Source organism: Diadema antillarum, unplaced genomic scaffold (assembly GCF_040938485.1).
Source record: "Diadema antillarum isolate AM-2024a unplaced genomic scaffold, OU_Dant_1.0 seq00000386_RagTag, whole genome shotgun sequence".
Lineage (NCBI taxonomy): Eukaryota > Metazoa > Echinodermata > Echinoidea > Diadematoida > Diadematidae > Diadema > Diadema antillarum.
Genome location: NW_027271384.1, coordinates 2,562,008 through 2,582,633, shown reverse-complemented (window position 1 = coordinate 2,582,633; position 20,626 = coordinate 2,562,008). Strand labels below are relative to the sequence as shown.

The 20,626-nt window shown below is 38.7% G+C and overlaps 1 protein-coding gene across 1 annotated transcript in view; it reads right to left on the bottom strand.

Moving 5' to 3' along the window:
- The window catches only part of LOC139731916 (glutamine--fructose-6-phosphate aminotransferase [isomerizing] 2-like), a 47,332-nt gene that overhangs the window by 8,639 nt on the left and 18,067 nt on the right, over positions 1-20,626 (bottom strand). The window contains exons 4-13 of the mRNA XM_071642792.1: positions 20,259-20,384; positions 19,445-19,638; positions 17,917-18,064; positions 16,661-16,681; positions 7,285-7,449; positions 6,645-6,737; positions 5,934-6,029; positions 4,728-4,825; positions 4,227-4,347; positions 2,185-2,342 (exon numbers count right to left, since the gene is read on the bottom strand). Of these exons, the coding sequence (XP_071498893.1) occupies positions 2,185-2,342; positions 4,227-4,347; positions 4,728-4,825; positions 5,934-6,029; positions 6,645-6,737; positions 7,285-7,449; positions 16,661-16,681; positions 17,917-18,064; positions 19,445-19,638; positions 20,259-20,384 (1,220 nt within the window). The remainder of the gene's footprint in view (positions 1-2,184; positions 2,343-4,226; positions 4,348-4,727; positions 4,826-5,933; positions 6,030-6,644; positions 6,738-7,284; positions 7,450-16,660; positions 16,682-17,916; positions 18,065-19,444; positions 19,639-20,258; positions 20,385-20,626) is intronic.

The window sequence follows — 20,626 nt, the reverse complement described above, 5'->3', positions numbered from 1 at the left end:
TGCAGATTCAACTAGAAATGTCGCGACGGCGACTGATGCCTCCGCCATAATGCATGATTCTCCCAATAGGTGTATAGTACAATGTCTTCACAATGTGTGACGACAGTTTCACATAACTGGCAAAATATCGAAATAACACTCAGGTTTGTCAGAAATATCTTGAATGTTCACTTTCCACGAATTGGGTTTGCTATTTAATTGACCAAATTGTCTATTAAAGAGTGCAGGTACACATATTTGGGGAATTGAAAATTTTTACTTGACTTCTGACCGACCTTATTCTAAGTTTATGCATTGAGTATAATTTCCAAGGTATGAAGAAAGTGTGTAATTACAGTACAAAATATATATTTTTTTTCATATAAACCTGACCTTTGACCCTTAACCTTTGACCTTTGACCTTCTGGCTGGAAATTTCCAAGAGAATCTCTATTAAGTAATACATACATATATTAAATTTTAAAACTAATAATGCTATCATTGCATATACTAACTATATAAGGGAAATAGTAACATTTTAAGGAGTTGACCTAAATTCCCTAGATAATCCCTGCCAGTCAGTACATGCATATGTACCAAGTTCCATGAAGATACATTGAACCATTTGCGAGAAAAGTGATATTGCAACATTTTCACCTAACCTTTGACCTTTTGACCTTTGACCTTATGACATGAAACTCTCTCTGGAGAATCTTTACACAGTAGTACATGTCTACACTAAGTTTCAAGAAAATAACTGCGGGCATTGCATAGATATGGGGGAAATAGCAACATTTTTAGCATTTGACCTTGACCTTTTGACCTTTGACCTCTTGTCAACGTCACTAAAATCTACTCAACTAATTGTCCCATCATACATCATCCTTGGACCAAGTTTGGTGAAAGCTGCTTCCTCCAGTTTTGAGTTATCACGTAAACAGATAAATTTTAAGATTTGACCTTGATCTTTGACCTTTGACCTCTGTCCGATTTCACTGAAAAACTAATCAAGTAATTGTCTTATCAAACATCATCCTCCAACAAAGTTTGGTGAAATTTGCTCCATCCAATCTTGAGTTATCGCGTAAACGGATACAATATCATGATTTGACCTTGACCTTTGACCTTTAGCCGATTTCACCCAAAATCTAATCAAATCATTGCCCCATCATACTTCATACTTGGACCAAGTTTGGTAAAATTCCAGTAAATATTACTCAAGTTATCGCGTAAACGAAAGCGGACGGACGTACGTACGGACGGACGTACGGACGGACGGACGGACAACCCGAAAACATAATGCCTCCGGCACCACTTCGTGGCGGAGGCATAAAAAGGATGCCAATCTCATCTTCATATCCACAACAATCAGCGGACACACTGCTCCAGCAAAGTCTGAAAATAACGAGCTTTAGACCTGCAATGCAAACGCTAAGAAAATGCCTCCTCCTGGGTTAGCCAATGGAAACAGCTGTCTAACACATGTGCGGAATACCAGTTTTTGCCTAATAGCATTGTCGTTATGTTTGTGTTGCAGATCTAAAGCTCGCGATGTATGCAGGTATTCAGTATCACATTTAGAAACAAAACAAGGACAAATGCAATGATGATATGCATTTTCATACAATTCATAATACACAGAGATTCTTTAAAGGGGAAGGCTAGTAACTGATCAGTGGGAATCAGTGGAAATGCTGGGAGATGATTGTTCCAATCCTTATGGGATTCATTCAAGAGTTCATTGTATATCTATTGTTGTGTGAAAATGATTTGCTTCAGAATGGTCTCATATTCAAGTAATGTGCAGTTTAATGCTTCCAGGTTAGCGTCCCTGGTCAGTGACGGAGCATTAATCTGCACATTACTTGAATATGAGACCGTTCTGAAGCAAATCATTTTCACACAACAATAGATATACAATGAACTCTTGAATGAATCCCATAAGGATTGGAACAATCATCTCCCAGCATTTCCACTGATTCCCACTGATCAGTTACTAGCCTTCCCCTTTAACTAACCATCTTACATGAAAAGAATTGTGGCACAATATATGACTTCAATAAATAACAACAACAAAGTGTAAGACACATTCTACGAACTGGTGGATCTTCTGAATATACAGATAAGATAATGTTTGATAGGGCTTTGTGTATATATATCATGCCATGACTCTCAATCATACTATTCACCCTAGTGCATTCTTACCTTGGTGCTAGCAACACCAATCTCCGGACCAGCGTTGATGTGGACGCCGCAGTGCGTCTCGCGGGAGATGCTGCTGCCGACGGTGTTGGTGATTCCGACTGTGAGGGCGCCCCTGGACTTGCAGTAGCGCAGAGCATTCAGGGTGTCTGCAGTCTCTCCTGGCATGTTGAAAAAAAAATCAAGTTTAAAATCAATAAAAGTACCGACTACATTGCATTCATAGTGTAGAAGAAAGGAGTAAGCAGTGCACCCCTCCAATGGAATGCTAAATTTGCCCTGTCGTCTGTGCATCAGTCATTATCTGCTGGGGTGATACTTATGCCCTGAGAGACTCTCTATTTCATTACAACAGCATCAACATACATGATTAGTATTTTGTGCAGTGAAATTTGCATCTCAAGAAATGCTAGGTACAAGCTTGATTATGTAATTCGGTAATGCATTAGGGTGGGATTTCTCGGAGCATGCGAACGATTTGCGAAGGACGCGAATGGCAAAATCCAGCATTCGCATTTTGGTCTGCAAAAGATCGCCAAACGAATGTGAGGGTTCGGAAGTGTCGTCAATTGTTCGCGAATGTCGTTTTTACTTCGGCGAGAATTTCAAAAAAGTTTGAAATTTTCTGCAAACCTTTTCCGCACACTTGGTCGTGATTAGCTCGTGAATTGTTCTCGAAAGTGTCTTTAAAGCCTCGTCATATGCGCAAGACCTTCGCAAGACACGTGCGATGTTCGCAAAATGTTCGTGAAACCCCAAACAAACCCCAAACTTTGGAGAATGTCTCGCGTATGTTGCGCGAAATCTGCGAAGTTTTTCCGATCATTTTACGACGTAATCGCAAACTGTTCGCGTACCTTTTGAGACATTCTCGCGAACGTTTAGCGCACGTTTGGGGATGTATGACCTATACGTTTTCTACAAATAAAAATCGTAGCATACACCTAAACATCAAACAATTAGTAACAACTTTAGTAACAAAAGAAATTTAAGACTAGCAAAGAGAAAGAAATGTTTGATATACAAAAAAAAATCGCAGAATACAGTTAAAATTAATCTAAAGTATGTAAAATTTCATTTGAAGTATAGAGTTTATGTGTTGGAGGAACTGCAAAAAAAAAAAATCATATGCTTTACTAGTGGAGATACGTCCTAGGGAAAAAAAAATGTAGGCAAGCACACAATAGAAAAATGAGAGAAAAAGAAAGGAGAAATAGAGGAAAGAAAAAAATTCAACTCAAGACAGCTTCCACCTCTCCTTGGGTACATTTTCTCCCATGATTATTGAAAATTTTTCGTTGTTCGCATTTCCGTCGCGTGTTCTTCGTGTACGTAACATGCTGTACTTTAGCAATGATACACACGACATTCGCACATACGTCGTGGAAACTTCGCACAAATTGCGCAAGAATAGTTTTCGGTTTCATTGTCGGAAAACATTCGGAGAAAAACTTTTCCGAATGCTGGATTTTGTCCTTCGCGTCCTTCGCAAATCGTTCGCGTGCTCCGTGAAATCCCACCCTTACCAAGACTCCACATTTGTATAATCATTTCCCCTACTGAAAGAGAGAATCTGAGCAGGTTGGCTTTTGCATTGAGAAAATCCAGGTACAATGTGTAAGGTTATTCATCAGATATTGATGAGTTTAACTGCATGATGAAGTAAAGTCCACTGCAATACAGTTCCGAAGCGAGACTCGTATGGGTTTATAGGAAATAATACAGCCCAGTTATTTCATATGTAAATCAGAAGACTTTACATATTTGACATGTAAGCTCAAGCTTCTTCAAGGAATGTTTTCTTGATTGGCCGCATATCTTTGCTATGAAACGGTGGGAGCAAAATTTGGTGGAAAAGTATCCCTCAAGGAAACAGGGTAGGTCTTGAAAGACCCTCGTGTCCTTTTGGGGCTTGGATCTGGCTCGCTCTTGCCAACCTCTCCTTATCCGCCCCCCGCCCTTGAAGATGCGACAGCTAGAAGGCCAGGGTAAAGACAATGGCAACTCCCAACATGGTGATTATTAGAATTTGATCTGGCTTATACCTGACTGGCTGATGAAGAAGGCAACATCATCCCTGAAGATTGGGGTGTGTCGGTCCAGGAAGTCGCTGGAGAGCTCCACCACCACTGGCAACTCTGTCAGCTCCTCAATCAGCTGACGAGTCTGATGACAACCAAAAAGAAAAAAAAAGTAAAAAGACAAGACAAAGGTCACAGACATACTCACTCATATATGGGGACATACATCATTCTCAAAACTACGTAAAGTTTGAGAAGACAGATTCCTGACTAGGATACAATTGCTGTACATCTCTTCACATGTTTGATGCAATACCAAACTGTAAAGGATGAATATAATCACATTTTCAAAAATCATACAGCTTAACCCTTTGGCTTTACTGCTGAAGTTTGACCCTCAAAGGGAAAGTGAAGCCATATTAGCTTTATGAGGGCAGAAATCATAGTCTGTCACTCTGAAGAGAGTAGATCAGGCTTTAGAAAATTGGGCAGACAGGATGGAACTCTCTTGGAGAGAGGACTTACAGCAATGGCGGAGTGATAGCTGGTGCCACAGGCCAGGAAGAGAAGTCGACGACACCTGAGAATCTCATTCATATGATCTTTTAGACCACCAAGGCTCACTGTTGGAACAAAGGGGGTTATAAGCGATTTAATGTTGGGAAGGGGGAGGGAGAGGGACCTTAATCAACGTAGAGAGTATCTCTAAAGAAGAGTACCAACACAAGATGAATTGAGTCAGAATTACTTTTTAGTGAAATCTGACAGGTACTGTGGGGCTGCCAACATTCACCCTTCACAATCAAAGAGATTCCATAGAGCAATTGGGGAGAAACTTGTGTATAGTAAGACATGTATCTCAATGAGCAAAATAATTCCTGAATCAGAGAGATTTTTATATTCTCTTATCTAGACATGAAAAGATACAGAAATTTAAAGGAAGCCTCTTACAGAATCACAGGAAGGAAGCTTCTTACAGAGACTTGGCAGCTCTAACTGGGTGCTGTGCTGATAACAACTATTCTTGTTAACCCTTTACAAGACTTTATCATGGGAAGCCCCATTGATATTTTACAAAGTACAGTTGCCCACGAAACATAAAAGAGTTAAAGACCCGATAGAGTGAGGAGACATGGTTGGCCTGATTAGATCAATTTCCTTTGCTGCCCATCAGGGTACACTGAAAACCATGAATAGAGCCTGTCAATGAATATCGGCATTAAATTGTCAACTCCAGTCGGGGGTCTTCAGCTGTGTGTGTACTTACAAATACAATGTAGATCACTGGTAAAGCAGTACACAGTTTGTTACAGGAATTCTCACATATATCTGAGCCAGGCGAGTCTTCCCACTTCACAGTATCCCCATGCTACCGAGTCTTTAAGCCATACAGGCCCCCCCCCCCCCCCCCCCCCCCCCCCCCCCCCGTCATGACAGTTGCCACATGTTTTTGACAATTGATCCCTGTTATGTCTGCTACAGGAATCCTAGACCCTCAAGACACCTGCTCCATTACTAGTACTTTGCTAAAGATAAAATCAACAACATACAACATGTACAAACATGTACCTTCCTGGACATCCTCCAGAAACCAGAAAATCATTCCCTTGACGACAGATACTACATTCCAAGAAATTTCATAATTCAGTCATTCATGAATGCAGATTAGTTAACTAATCTTGCTTTTTGTTTTGGGGTGATATATCAGACAATCTTGTTTTATGCCATTACCAGTCTTGTCCTCAAAGTTGAGCCTCCCTCTCATCGTGTTGATGACAGATTCAGGCTGCTCAAAGATTTCCTTCAACATGAAATACTTGTAGTTCCCTGCAAACACGATGTATAAGAGACACCCAGAAGGCACATAAGACACAAAGTTCATGGATAATAATCAACAAAGAATGAGAGAAAACGAGGTGGAAAAAAGGGCAGCCTCTTAAATTTACAGTTAGGTTGATAGTTGTCAATTTTTGCCTGCCAGATAACATTTGCCTAACACAAGAACAAAACTGATGGGCAACATGACACTTCAAAAGAAATACTGGCTGAATTAGTTGATGTATGAAAGGATCAATAGACACTGCTTTGAAATGCAGACAGCATTTGTTTTCCTTCAGAATATCAGTGGAAGCCATAGAGAATTTCGACATGGCTTAAATATGACACTCATAACCTATTTGCTATCTAGCTAGAGACTACTTTTTTTTTTTAAATCAGTGGCAAGAAAGCACATGCTCATCCTTGCAACTACACTTGTAACTTCAACATTTTGCTCTTGGACTGGTCTACTTCATACATCTTTCACTGACCAGTCTAAAAGAAAAAAAGAAGAAGATTAAATCATAAAATATATTTGAGGTGCTGCTCATGATGGTCCCTGAACCTTGGTAATGACACAAATGTTTCACCAAATGGGATCCTGATATTAAAGAGAATACTGACCTTTCATGATTTGCTGGATCTCCATCTTGAGTGTCTGGACTTCCCTGGACATGGACTCTCCTTGCTCCTTCTTCAGACGGTGGATGGAAAGAGCTGCAAGGCAGGCAGGAAGGGAAGAAATAGTCTTAAAAATTGCCAAGTGCTGCCGTGATAAACAGTTTTCCTTTAATTTGACTTATCAGGGCCTAATACCAAAGACAACAGAGATTGTCAATGAGATTTTCAATGCCTTTCAAAGCAGTGGCTTCTTGTGTTCCGTCGACAGATCACCATGGATGGCGAACTGGTGAGGAGCAAACTGATTCAAAGACAAGCAGGCAAAATTCAAAATAAAAAACCCACTATAAATCCCAAAAGTGACATGTTTTACCATACCGTGCACATACCCTGAGAATTAATTCAAGATTAACTGAGCAGGAATGATTTCTTGTGTCTGCTAATAACTGGCGATTGTGCAAGGTGTTCAAGTCTGTGCTGATATCCTTTTTTTTCTTCTTTTTCTTCTTTCAATGGGCCTCACACACAAATTATGACTCGCACTCTACTCGGAAATAGGTGCCCCGCAGGAACGTGGCAGATTTACACTATCAAGCTGTCTCTCTCTTGGTGGGGGCGACAAACAAGCTCGGGAGCGACTTACTTCCTTCGCGGATCGCGGCCACATCGTTGTCCTCCAGATAGATGACACGGTTGGTGTGCTCGATGATGGCACTGGCGTCGCTGGCAAAGAAGAACTCCGCCTCCTTGGCCTCACCGACGACTTCGAAGTCCGTTGTGCTGCTGAACGATCGCTCTAGCTCGGGTCCTGTGCCATACCACACATGCATCGCAAGAGCATAGGAATTAGGGTAGAGTTGATAAACAAACCACAAACTAGTCTCATGAACTGCCAACTGAAACCCCTATATAGACCCTCGCACATGAACACCATAGAACTGTTCCACCTCCAAGGTAAGGTTACAGAACATAATGGCAATGTGCAAGTTTCATGAAAGATCATTGACTTTCAAAAACAATATTGGCATAGTATCAAAGCAACGACTATGAAGCGCTAATTGTCATAGTGGGATACTCAATGATATAGTGGATGACACAATGGTGAAAGAAGCTTGTTAAAAAAGTCTTCAGAGACAATCTCTTCTCACATAAGGAACAGAAAGGAAACAACTCCCTGAAAGCCACTGCAGATTCAAAGGTAAAGAATGGGACCATGTGTATGAATGGATAACATCCACCTTAAAGCTACAGACACCTTGAGGTCCAATTTCCCTCGTCACATCCACCTTAAGGTCCCATCCCCCTTGAAGTAACATGCACCTTAAGGTAGTCATGCTTATATTGTATGTCGGCTTGAATAAATTGTAAAACATGATATTGACGAGGTCAGTTCAGGAATACAGTGGTGGCTTCATAAGGTTGTATATCACATATCACCTTGGCCAGTAGGCCCACAGATGAGAATAATATTGTTTGTTATGAATGATACATATTTTGCATGGCATAATTTTGTTGCAAAATGACACCACTTTGGGAGTCAATGGTCAAAGATCATTCAGCAAATTTAGTATATGTACGTGTAGATTGTGATGAAGAACTGCAATAAAAAGGCATGAATGTACTGGGGTTGCCGACAACTAATTGTTGGCTGCGCAGGCAATATTTACTGCACACACACTGCATTCATGTGACAGGGGAGGGGGATATTTTTGTAGTGGTATGTTGTTGATTTCACATACTGGTATATGACTTGCAGAATTTGCAAAACTATAACCACTGCAAAATATATCACATATTTATGTATAATCAATTGCATAGTTGATGTATTAAGTCATTGACCGATATTTGTGACAGGTAGTGGCATATTGTATGCATTGGTTAGGGCAATTGATACCTTGAAGTACATATGAAAGAGGAAGACCAGTTATATCCATGTACACATTGTGGGATATATGCCAAAAGGGATTACAATATACAAATACAATTTACCTGGATTTTAGATAACAGAGGTAAAATCATAGTGTCTCATAGCATGTCTAGTTAAATCTCAACTACATCCTAACTCTATCTCTGGACGACAACCACAGATTTGACAATTGTATACCTACATTGTAGATGTCTGTAAGTCACAAACTTTCATGATAGTGTTTCTACTTTTATCTTCCTTTCTTTTCAAAAGTTGCCCTAGTGACCATGTGGTATCACCACAAAAACATGCACAGCTGACTCAAATTATCCTCCCACAAACTGTCATGTCTATTCCACTTCTATTTCCCTTTCTTTTTAGAAGTTGCTCTAGCGACCAAATGCTATCACATCAAAAATATGCACAGCTGATTCAAATTATCCTCCCCCTCCTCGTTGCTACCATCGGACAACAGCAACAAAAGGAAGCATTTATCATTAATTTATTTTTTCCATTTTAATTTTGACAAGATTAACTCAAGGAGGTCAAAACATGGTCCATGATGTCAAAATATTTGTTACTGACAAACATGTATTTATAAAGTGGCTATAATTTTGGATCCTGATCAAATGTTTGGAAGAGGACAATCATGTGACCAGTCTATAATTTTGCCTGACATGCCCGGCAGGCATACTGTAAAACACAGTATTTTTTTGCGGCACGAAATTTTTGCAAATTGGGGCCGACGGCATTTTTCACGGCATGAAATTTTTGCAAGTTGCCTGTAACATTCAATGCGTATTGTGCAGCCAAGAACTTTCACATGTATTTTAATTTCGCGAATCTTGGCTCTAGTGAAATTAAAATGCATGCGACCATTCCTCATTTTACAGTAAGTTTTTACCTCTGTGTGATAGTGACTGGTACTAATGACTGCTCTGAGATATACTGTACGTGCATGACTGTGGCTTGCCGCAATCACGCTCAATAACATCACAACTGTGTACTTTAGCAATGCGCACTCACTCAGTTACAAGCGTGCACTCAATCACCTATTTAATGTTAACAAGTTTGCGTTCAGTGCCAGTGTGTTTGGGGCATTTCTTCCGACAACTTGACTTTTTCAAAAGCAAGTTCTACATTTAGTTGATTTGTATCAACCCATAAAATAAGACAAATGAAGAATAGTTCAAAGAACCACTGTATAAAACAAATAATGCACAGGTTGAAGCTTAGGATGTTTGTGGGGATGTTTGTGGAAATGCAGCTCACTCTCGGGTATTCATGACGTTGTACACGATACACCTGTAACATAAATACCCTCGAGTGCACTGCATCTCCACTAATGCCCTCTCACCTGTGCAATATTTGTATACTATTTGCCAACATGTGTCACACTATAGCTATTGAAAAGAGTATTTTCAACATCAACAGCTTTTGTAGATGCATGCAAGACATGGGTCACACCCAATACACCGCAGGGTCTTACTTCATAAACTGGCATTCAATCACGGGAAGGTGAAAAAAGAAATTGTTTTTATTACCATGGCAACAACCAAAATGCTCATAGCTGGATGCATATTCCACCCTGCTCCTGCAGTGCGAAATGAAATTAATATTGCATTGTACAGAAACTATAAACTGTTGCCATGGAATCTAGTCCTTGAAGTGTCCATGCTGCGAAAGCAACTAAATTTATTTCTCGATGTAGGGATGTGCATGTGAGTGTGTTTTGATGAAAGTATCACATTGCACACAACATACCTTACATTACTGCATGCATATTATACATGTATACAAAGATTGTGTGCCTGCTGCTGCACAGTTGAGCGCTCATTATAAATACAGTGAGTGTCAGAAATGTACTATCAGCCCAGATGATCTGTATCTACCCATGCATTTTAGTTTGGCTGCGACATGATGCGCTACAACAATCTATTTCACAACTACAAAGCTTTCCGACACAGCAGAGTTCTGAAGGTGTAAAGCAGAAAACTTTAACCCTATTCCAATGGGGGGGTCAAATTGACCCCCCCTTGACATTTCGTGCCACGATTCCGCAACGCGCAAAAGATTTTGCCGCGTCGTTTCATGACTTTTTTCATTGAAGTCTCCCGCATATTTTGAGACCAAATTTGTGATGTCCAGGTACACTGTTCTGAAGTTATATAATGTTTTGCATATGCATGTCAACCAAAAAATGGCTCAAATTCATGATATCATGTGCAAATCCAATGCAAATTGTGTTTTTTTGTTAAATTGATATAAATAAGATTATTTCAACTTTTAACTATAGAAATTGATCAATTCTAATGTAGATAAGTTTGAAAAAGTGCCTGCAACAAATTTTGGCAAAAAAACAATAGAAAACAAAAGGTCTGAAAAACAACAAAATACATAAGAAATTAACAAAACAATAAAAAACAAAAGAAATAAAATTTGATTTTGCTATTTTTTTACAAGAAAATTGTTTGATGTGTCTTGAGGAACTCTGACACAAAGATTTAGGGATCCTTCAGTCATTTTAATGGAGTTATAGGTGAAAATATGATTTCATACAAATTTGCATAATTAATCTACTAAAAATAGAAAGCCAATATTTTTCTATTGTACCACCATATCATCTTGGAGTTGACATCCGGCTCTATCTTCAGGCAAAATTTTGCGGCGATCGCGAGATCGGCGGTCGAGATCTGAAGGGGGGTGGGTCAAATTGACCCCCCCATTAAAAGCTTGGTCTCAAATAGCCCAGTTAAAATAGGGTTAAGAGAGGAAAAAAAATTCAAATTTCATCAATTATGATAGAGAGCTGTCTCACTTAATGTCATCTCCAACTCGGGACCAGATCAATAAACAATATTCATTTCTCATGATAATAAAGGCAAACTACACTGATATACTTGGGTTAGTAAGACCAGATTGAATAATGGCATAATGAGATTAAGTACCTTGCTGATTGGCATATCATGCGTACCTGGCTGAATATGCGAGTTAGAATACTGCTTTTTTTTTTCTTCTTCCATGAACCAGACACTGAAGTAAGTTTGTACTTCAAGCTTTCAAATACTGTGCCTGCAGTTGGTGTGATTACTTGCAATACTGAACAGGAAAAATAGCTAATACATACATGCATGGTTTCAGTTTGAAATCAGTAAATGACTAATGTTGGAGATGAAATATGAAATTACACAGGAAATGCTGAAGATGATACATGCACATATGAAATTACACAGAGATCCTGCACTCTATACGACTAGATATTTTGCATTAGCATGGTTTTGAAAATTTGCTTTGCATATTTCATTAATATTTAGGATTGAAGCACTATGAGATAAGTTTATGCTACAATCATTACATACAATGAAAAAAAAGGAAGAAAAAATGAGAGGCAAACCTCATTCAAGCAATTTCACTTAAACAAGCAGCAATGTATGATCTGATGTCACCTAAAATCTGTAGTACTAGTATAGTTGATTTGCGCATTCAAATGGCTTCTCTTTACACAAACTATGGCAGAATCACTTCACCTGCATTCAGTGCGGTGGGGCCCACGCTGAAGCCCTTGAAAACATTTCTAGTTCTAATAATGTGGACTAGAGCCTGACACCGGTAAAATGCTACTTACAAAACAATGACTACAAACGAACACTTTGATCATAACATGGAATTTGAAAATAATCCCGAGGCAGAAGATAACAAACTATTTAATACCAGACTAATAAGCTGGAGAAAAGCCTGTGAGACAGGATGGGATTTATCTATCATATAAATCAAACTTCTATCTACACCATTCTGAAAAACAAAAAGAACCCAGACAAAAAAAAGAAGAAAAGAATTGGTATAAATTAGGAAAAATATGGTATATCAAATATGCATTAGTTTCAAGTAAGAGAAGATGACAAAGAATGAATTATAAGTTTTTGACAAAATAGTCTGCTGCTTACAAGGATAGCATTGGTAAAGATGATGGTGATGACAGAGATATAGTTTATTTGTCATTTTGTTCATCCTACGCCGAAATTACCAGAATGAAGTTTCTTAACAAAAACAGTCTTCCACCGAGTACAAACCTTTTGTGTTCCCTTTTTCTAAATGGAAGATATGAAATAAACAGTATTGAAATAAAAAAGAAATTAAAAAATAGGCCTTTTTGATGGCTGCTTGCTTAATATGATTGCTGCTAGTGCATAGATTGTAACATATAAACAAACAAACAAACAAACAAACAAATTAACCCATAGATGTGCCAATTTTCCCAAGCACACAAGACTAGAAGAATCAAAGTCTATAATAACAAAAAACAATATGCCAGCTCACCCATGAAATGCTAGCAAACACATTACAAATCTTCTTCAGGCTTTAAGAACACATAAAACAGCAAAGCAATCCCCATTACTTGTTCTCTTCTCTTTCTTTGGAATTGGAGAGAGAAAGAGGAAAAAACAACAACAAACAAACAAAACAAAACAAAACAAAACAAAACACCAAAATGATACTCAATAAATTGGTTCTTAAATGACAGTTTTCCATATCACATATGCCATGTGTGACGTTTGTATGAATTGTAACAGCCTATGAAGTCATATTCACTTTCAATAAACACAAACCAAAAAGTAACACTTCAACAGTAATTTTTTTTTCCCCCCTGCAGATCTACAACACAATGCAACGTATGTCTTCCACTACTAGTAACTGGGGAGGAACCCAGGGCTGCTAATACACCCTGTGTTGTTTGTTCTGGCATTTACGTAGTATTGGGCGAGGTTGTGTCTAGTACAAACAATGGGTAGGACACACAGCAATACTACTGTGACAGTCTGCCATTTTTTTTCCCCCAGTCTTTATTAAATGCCTTCACTGAGCCATGCATATCCTGGCCCCACCCAGGTATCTTTCTTTTCATTGTTACTGGCAGAGCTTTTCAAAAAAAGAAAAATTTATCACACAGGCTTTATGATTGAAAAGTTCCAAAGGAGGATTCATTCCAAAGGAGGAAAAAACAAACCAGGAATAAAAGCTGTGGAACGTTGAAGAAAAAAAGAACAACAACACAAATTAAACTTTGGGAAAACCTTGGCATTTGGTCCAATGTGTTCATGCCAATTAAAATGCCGGTGATGCATGTTATACACAGACTGCCAAAAAACCTAGGGCAACTTGCAATAATCACCATAGACTGTCATGTTACTTAGGAAAAACTTCCTCGTTCCTCTGCTCATGAAATATCACTTGTTGTCTTCGGAGGCGCGTCATTCTCATTTGAATATTTGCGTCTAGTTTTGATCTAGATTTTTCTCGATTCAAGCCTCTGAACATCTACATTCATTCAATCCTGCTCCTACTCTGGATTACTGAATTCTCAATAAGTAAAAAAAAAAATAATTCCATGGAATTAGTCTACCATAAATGCACACACAGATACACTCTGCTGCAACTAACATGCAGTGTGCTACATGTATATGAAACTTGCTTTCTGGCAAAACCATGCCTGTTAAAAGGGGTGAGTATATTTCTCTCTCTTTCTCTCTCTCTCTCTCTCTCTCTCTCACACACACACACACACACACACACACACACACATACATAACATGCCCTGTCAGAAATTCAATGACCAAACAACAGAGCTTGACATGCAGAATCAAAGTTGACCCTCGCTACCTGCTGAAAGCACACACAAATTCCACTCCGCCCATTCCATTGTCTGCGTACGTTCAAGTTAGCAATGGTTATTGAATGTATCTACATGTTTTATATAATATATTCAAGACATGTATGGAAGTGCCATTTGATACAATGATGACTGACTAGGAGCATATAAAGTGGAACTTTAATCTGTGTGCAACTTAACTTTTAATGAGAATATATAGTGAAAAAAAAAGAATAGCAATATCATCGAAGGGATCTGACAAGAACGGAAAGAAATACAACTTTCACTCTTTTTAATTCCATCATCAGTTCACTTTGAACAAAGAGGGGATCTAAACTTGAATATGAATCAAAGTTATCTACCAGTTGATAATGCGATAGTGGATTATAAAAGGTATATTGCAAATTTTGGGGAGAATTGATGATGCAGCTCCGACATCCCGCTTTTGCAAACTTTTCGATTGGGTCGGACCCCATGGCTGGTGTGGCATTTCCTCTTTTTATCTGAGTGGCCTCATTTCGCAGAATGGGGTGATTGTACTTCCAGGGGTTACCAAGAGCATTTGAAGATGATTGCACTTTGCACTACTCTGTGTGTGTCTGTCAGATTAAGAGCCCACAAGACTTCCCCTGCAAGTGAGATGATCTCTAGACCACTTTTTTTTTTTTTTTTTGTGACCACAAAATTAGAATACTATGTGCTGGTGACGAGGAACCAGTTTAAAGGAACTACGCAATGACATGTTGACTTGTAATGATTCATAATACAATGATCATCACTTATGTGGCCAAAATAATATTCAAATATGTGCCACATAGTTTATAATAATATTTCTACTATTTTTTTTTCAAGATTACAGAGATATGCCCACAAAAATTCTTTCAAATCAAGATTCTGCCAGTGACATCATCAGTCAATGATTGTATGAGTACTAATACGAACAATAACAGACAATTGAATGTACCTTCGCCTAGACCGGGCATAACTTGCATGTTTCTCCTCAGTGTCTTTTGGTAATCATACTGGTACTTTAGCAATGATTGACATACATTACATGAAATCACTGGCAGAATATTGGTTTGGTAGCCATTTTATTTTTTTTGTGTGTGAGTGTATTCAAGTAATCTGAAGAAAAATAGTAGAAAACTAATCATAATATATATGACACACATTTAGATATTCATGGCCACTAAGTGATGTTGAGGGTATCATGAATCAACACAAGTCAACATGGATGTGCATTGCATGGTTCCTTTAACAATGCATTATTCCCCTAAAAGGGAGGGCCACACACGGCAATGGGAACGCTTCCAAAAAGATTTGTTTGCGCCTTGTCTGGGTTGGCACTAAATGCTCCAGGAATGATAAAATATCACCATAGCAACTGCCTGAAGAGCCATAGTCAAAGGGATAGTCTGCCTTTACAAACCAGCACAGAAATCTGATAACATTGATGAACAAGTCTGAATGATAAAATTTGTGGAAAATGGTGAAAAAAAAATCCTATCCCAAAACAAAAACAAAAAAGGACGAAAGAAAACAAGTGGCTTGAAGGTGCTGGTTAGTGTGTGAGAGGGAACAAATATTTGAAGACAAGATGAGGTTATTCTGGGAAGTGAAACAAATTTAGTAATGAAATACTAAAGTATGTACAAAACACATCTCCCAGTGGTACTTTCAAAGGACAAAAGAAAGGTAAGAGGAAATCACTTTAAAAAAAAAAGTTTTTCCCACCAATATGATCTCTGTATTTCTTCAGTCCTTGTAAGCCTAGTACATTCCATTCCAGTGAAATAATGGTCAAAATAAAGCTTATCTATTCCTGTAATATCCTATTGATTCCCTTGTCAAGTCAGTTTATTTGGCTCGCATTTAACTTGTGTATTTGACACAGCCTTAGTTATGTGTAGAATATATGTAGCAGCTTGTTGAAGAGGCAAAAAAGTGTCAACATGATAGATCTATACTTGCTTGGTAAACAAGGCTTCACTCTTATCTTGGGTCAAGCGTGAATTCAATCCACGCATAGAGATCTTTATGCCACTAGCAAATTGACCATACCATGCCATACCCTACTCTAGCAAATTATCTAAGACTTCAGGATCACCAGATTCACAACTGATGTGTGAATTAATTCCACTATCTACTCTTTACATAGTTTACGGTAGATGGTTTGGCATATTTACTTTTTATTTTCTATATTTTATTATTATTATTATCATTATCATTATTTTTTTTTTCTTGTCGGGGGGGGGGGGGGGGGGGGGGGGGGGGAGCATGGAGCAAATTTGAATTGATTTCATCTAAAATGAAATGAACCAGGACTGGACTCACAAGGACTAAAAGAAAAATTGACAAGACACTCTTTATAACGTCTGTACCACTTTGAGACGTGGCAAAGCAGAGGTTATGTGAAGCAGCACACTGCGTACAGTATGTGGGACACGTTTAATACCCCAGTCTTACCTGACACAGAGGCACAATTGCCTGCAAAATATACAAACAGATTTGAAGAGACATCCATGAGTGTGACATCACAGAGGAGAGCAACTGCTACATTCACACCAGGTGACAGAGACACCAGGTGACAGAGACTGTCATATCATCCCTGTGTTCTTTCACAACTCAACTTTCTGTTTTTGTTCTTTTTTTTTAAAACCATCCCTGGGGATTATGAAAGTCTAGATCACTAACAATGAGTTTGCATCCCTGATGAACTTTACAAACACCTCCAGAAGACAACTCATTGCCAATCTTTTATTGCTTTTTTAAATTTAAAGAGTACAGGTATAAGTTTAAGAATCATACCAATTTCCAAGCATTCTTAGGGGTATACTGACACACCAAAGAGTCTTTGCACTGCAATGTACCTCACTGTTACAAGAAGCAAACGGAGATAGGTGTATAGAGATAGATACACAGATAGATAGATAGACAGGCAGATAGATAGATACACAGATATACATGTAGATAGATATGCAGATAGATACAATTGTAGATAGATAGATGTACACAGATAGATAGATATATAGATAGATAAGATAGATAGACAGATAGAGAGATACAGTGTAGATATACAGACAGACAGAGGAGAAAAGAGAGGGAAAGAGATGGGGAGAGAGAGAGAAAAAAGCCTTGCAATGCAAAGTTCTATGCCTGCTGTTGGCGGAATGTATACAATTTCTCATTTTCTCTCCTGTCCAAAAAGGAAAAAAAAAAGTTATCCATCATTACAAAGGCTTTCAAAACACTACTGCTTATAGTTTGATGAGGACTTTGATTGTTTTGGCAACTCAAACCCTCATATTGGCATTATACCCACCATTTGTAGGGAGCAAATTTGTGGTTTGCCATTTGTCCTTATCAAACAACAATATATAGAAATGTTACATACTAACCATGGATATCACAGCATATGATAATGATACTGATGATTACAATACCAATGATAATTATAGTGATGATATTGAGAGCAATGATAATATACTATTGATACTGCCAACATGAAAGAAAATGCCAGCATAAACAACAACACCTGCAACAACACAATCACCTGTAATTAAAGTAATGGGTAAAACATATAAGACGATTTCTGAAACAAGCTATTCTTGATTTATGCAGAGACACGCCAACCCTATCTGTGTCATCCACCAACATTCACCCTTTCCATCCACCCCCCACCCCCGGAAATACTTTTATGCACTCAGCAGCATGCAACCTACCTCTGTTATCCTTGTAGAGGATGGGCACGTAGTTACTGGCCAGCTTCGTCTTCGTCTTGATGCCGATGAGGAGGGGGCTGCCGCGCCGTGTCGCCACGCACTCGCCGGGGAAGCGCCAGCTCTTGAATGCCAGGGCAAACGCTCCTTCCTGCCCGGGAGTGATAAAAAACACTGGAAATGTCTCGCCACCAAGTGATGTATGTTTCAGAGTGCACCACATTTCACAAGTCAACAGTTTCTGGCTGAACAAGGCGTTTTATAAGGAGAAACTGTGTGTACACAGGCAACAATCCAAGCTCATGCCAGCAGAATCACGTATGTTTTTGACAAAACCTCAGCAACAATTGTAGTTACCGCATGAACTGCATAAAACAATTGGCAACACTGCAAATCACTGAACCAGCTCAAAAATATTGAAGCCTCAGCCGTTTAGTTCTTAACTTCTCATCATCCAGTTTTTGGGGGCATAAAAACATTAGAGTGTGTATACACGTAGACGGACTGATTTACAATACAGTATGCTAAACGAACACACTACTAAGTATATGAGAAGAAATATACATCAACAGAGCTTACACATACAATTCACGCAGTCATTCGCCATGAGGTTATTTGTTTATTCTGGCAAAACTCAACATCACACTGCATCAATTCTACCTGAAATATTCCTAGTTGCACAAATGATACCCTCTCATATTTCATTTTCATGGAAAGAACCTCACAATATTATAGGACACAGAAGGCATGAGGTGTGATCTTCCTTAAAAGGAACATCGCTTTAATAACCCATTGAGTCCTGGGGGAATTTGTCAGCAGAAATCATTATCTTATCATCATCAAGTGGAAACCTTTAAATTTCATTGCACAATCTTATACTACTTAGAGGATGGTTAGACGGAGCTACAAGAGTGTTGTTATTCATGAAATCTGCACCAAAACAGAAAGAAATTTACAAAAAATTGTCAAGATCAGAAAAACAAACAAACAAACAAACAATTCAAAAGAAATTTGCAAAATCAACAGGCACAAACCACAAGTACTACTTGACCAACTACCAGTACCATACAATATTTCTACATAGCGTTCAACTTGATTTTCAAATATTTCATTGAAATAACTGATGTGAATCTTAGGAAGCGGTTCTAAGCAATAGAAAAAAAAAACTAAAATCATGATCCGAATTTCTGACAAGGTTGAGTATTTACCTTCCGGCCTCTCCCACCATATTGATATGTCAAAATGTACAAAGAATGTATGAATCTCACTCACAATCCACATTCGATTTTTTTGAAAAAAGATCATCTGGAACCGCCGCCATAACTCTGAACAAAGCACAGATGGCCCACCAAAAAATGAAAAATAAAAAAAAAAGCTGCATATTTGTGCTCATTGATCTCATTATCAAATATTGATGTTAACATACAGTGATTGTCATTGTCACTAAGTTTTATACATGGCAAACCGTGTAGCCAAAAGGCAGACAGGATTTTGTTGTTGTTGTTGTTGTTGTCATTTTACTATTCCTCACCAGCTGTTGGATAACAGATTCCACCAGCTCCCTGAAAGTGATGTTCTCATCATCTCGGTTGTCATAGAGATACTTGATGAGCTTGGCGATGACCTCCGTGTCGGTGTCGGACTCGAAGACCATGTTCTTGCTCTCCAGGAATTTCTTGATGTCCTTGTAGTTGGTGATGATGCCATTGTGAATCACAACAAACTCTGCGGAAAGGGATATCAGGGTATTGTTCCACAGTCATGGCAACTGAACACCATAGTCATGTTTTCAGAGAACATGATCCATTAACTTTGCAACAGTTACTCTCCCCGCGCCCCCCCCCCCCCACATCATGTAAAGAGTCTCTATAACAAACGACTGTAGCATACAATGTACATGTGACATTCAGCAATGAAGACTTACAGTGTAAAGAATGCACTCTAACAATCTGCTGGTATTTCATACAAGTCCTTGTGACAGTAGTTGAATTCTGCCTGGTGCATAAAAAAAAAGCAAAAGACGTCTTGAGGAGGGAAACATATGCTACAAAGGACCAAAAAGAGGGAACCAATATTTTTATGCTGGAGAAATTGAAAGAAGTATATTCATACTAATCTGATAGATGCATCAATGAACAGAAATGGCATTCATGAATAATAAAACTGATCTAAACTCTTCAGTTCTGACTTTACACATACAAATGAGAGCACAACTAAAGCATGTCATGCTTATTTATTTTTAAATGTATGGGTCAGCAAACTTTACTTGACCACACAGACCAGTGACATATGTCCTGGACAAGTCCATCTGACCGCAAGCACACAGTATTTGTCTCCTGACTCACCATTGTTCTCGTCTGAGCGCTGGGGATGGCTGTTGACAGCGTTGGGCACACCATGGGTAGCCCAGCGGGTGTGCGCGATGCCACAGTGGGTTTCGTACTCCACATCAAAGTCCAGGTCCTCTTGGGCTGTGACAGAGATGAGATTCACATGAATATATCACGTATGTTTAAAGAGTGGTTAGTCTTTCCCTGACATCACCTCTGATTTGATCTGATCAGATTTGATTTTGTTTTATGTGGCCACTGAGGAAGCATTGAATGCTCATAAGCAACCACCATGGACCGATGGCTTTGAGTCCTGTTAACCCTTTCTGTGCCAATAAGTCAAATGGGCACAAATTTCACACACATTATACATTGTGCACTAT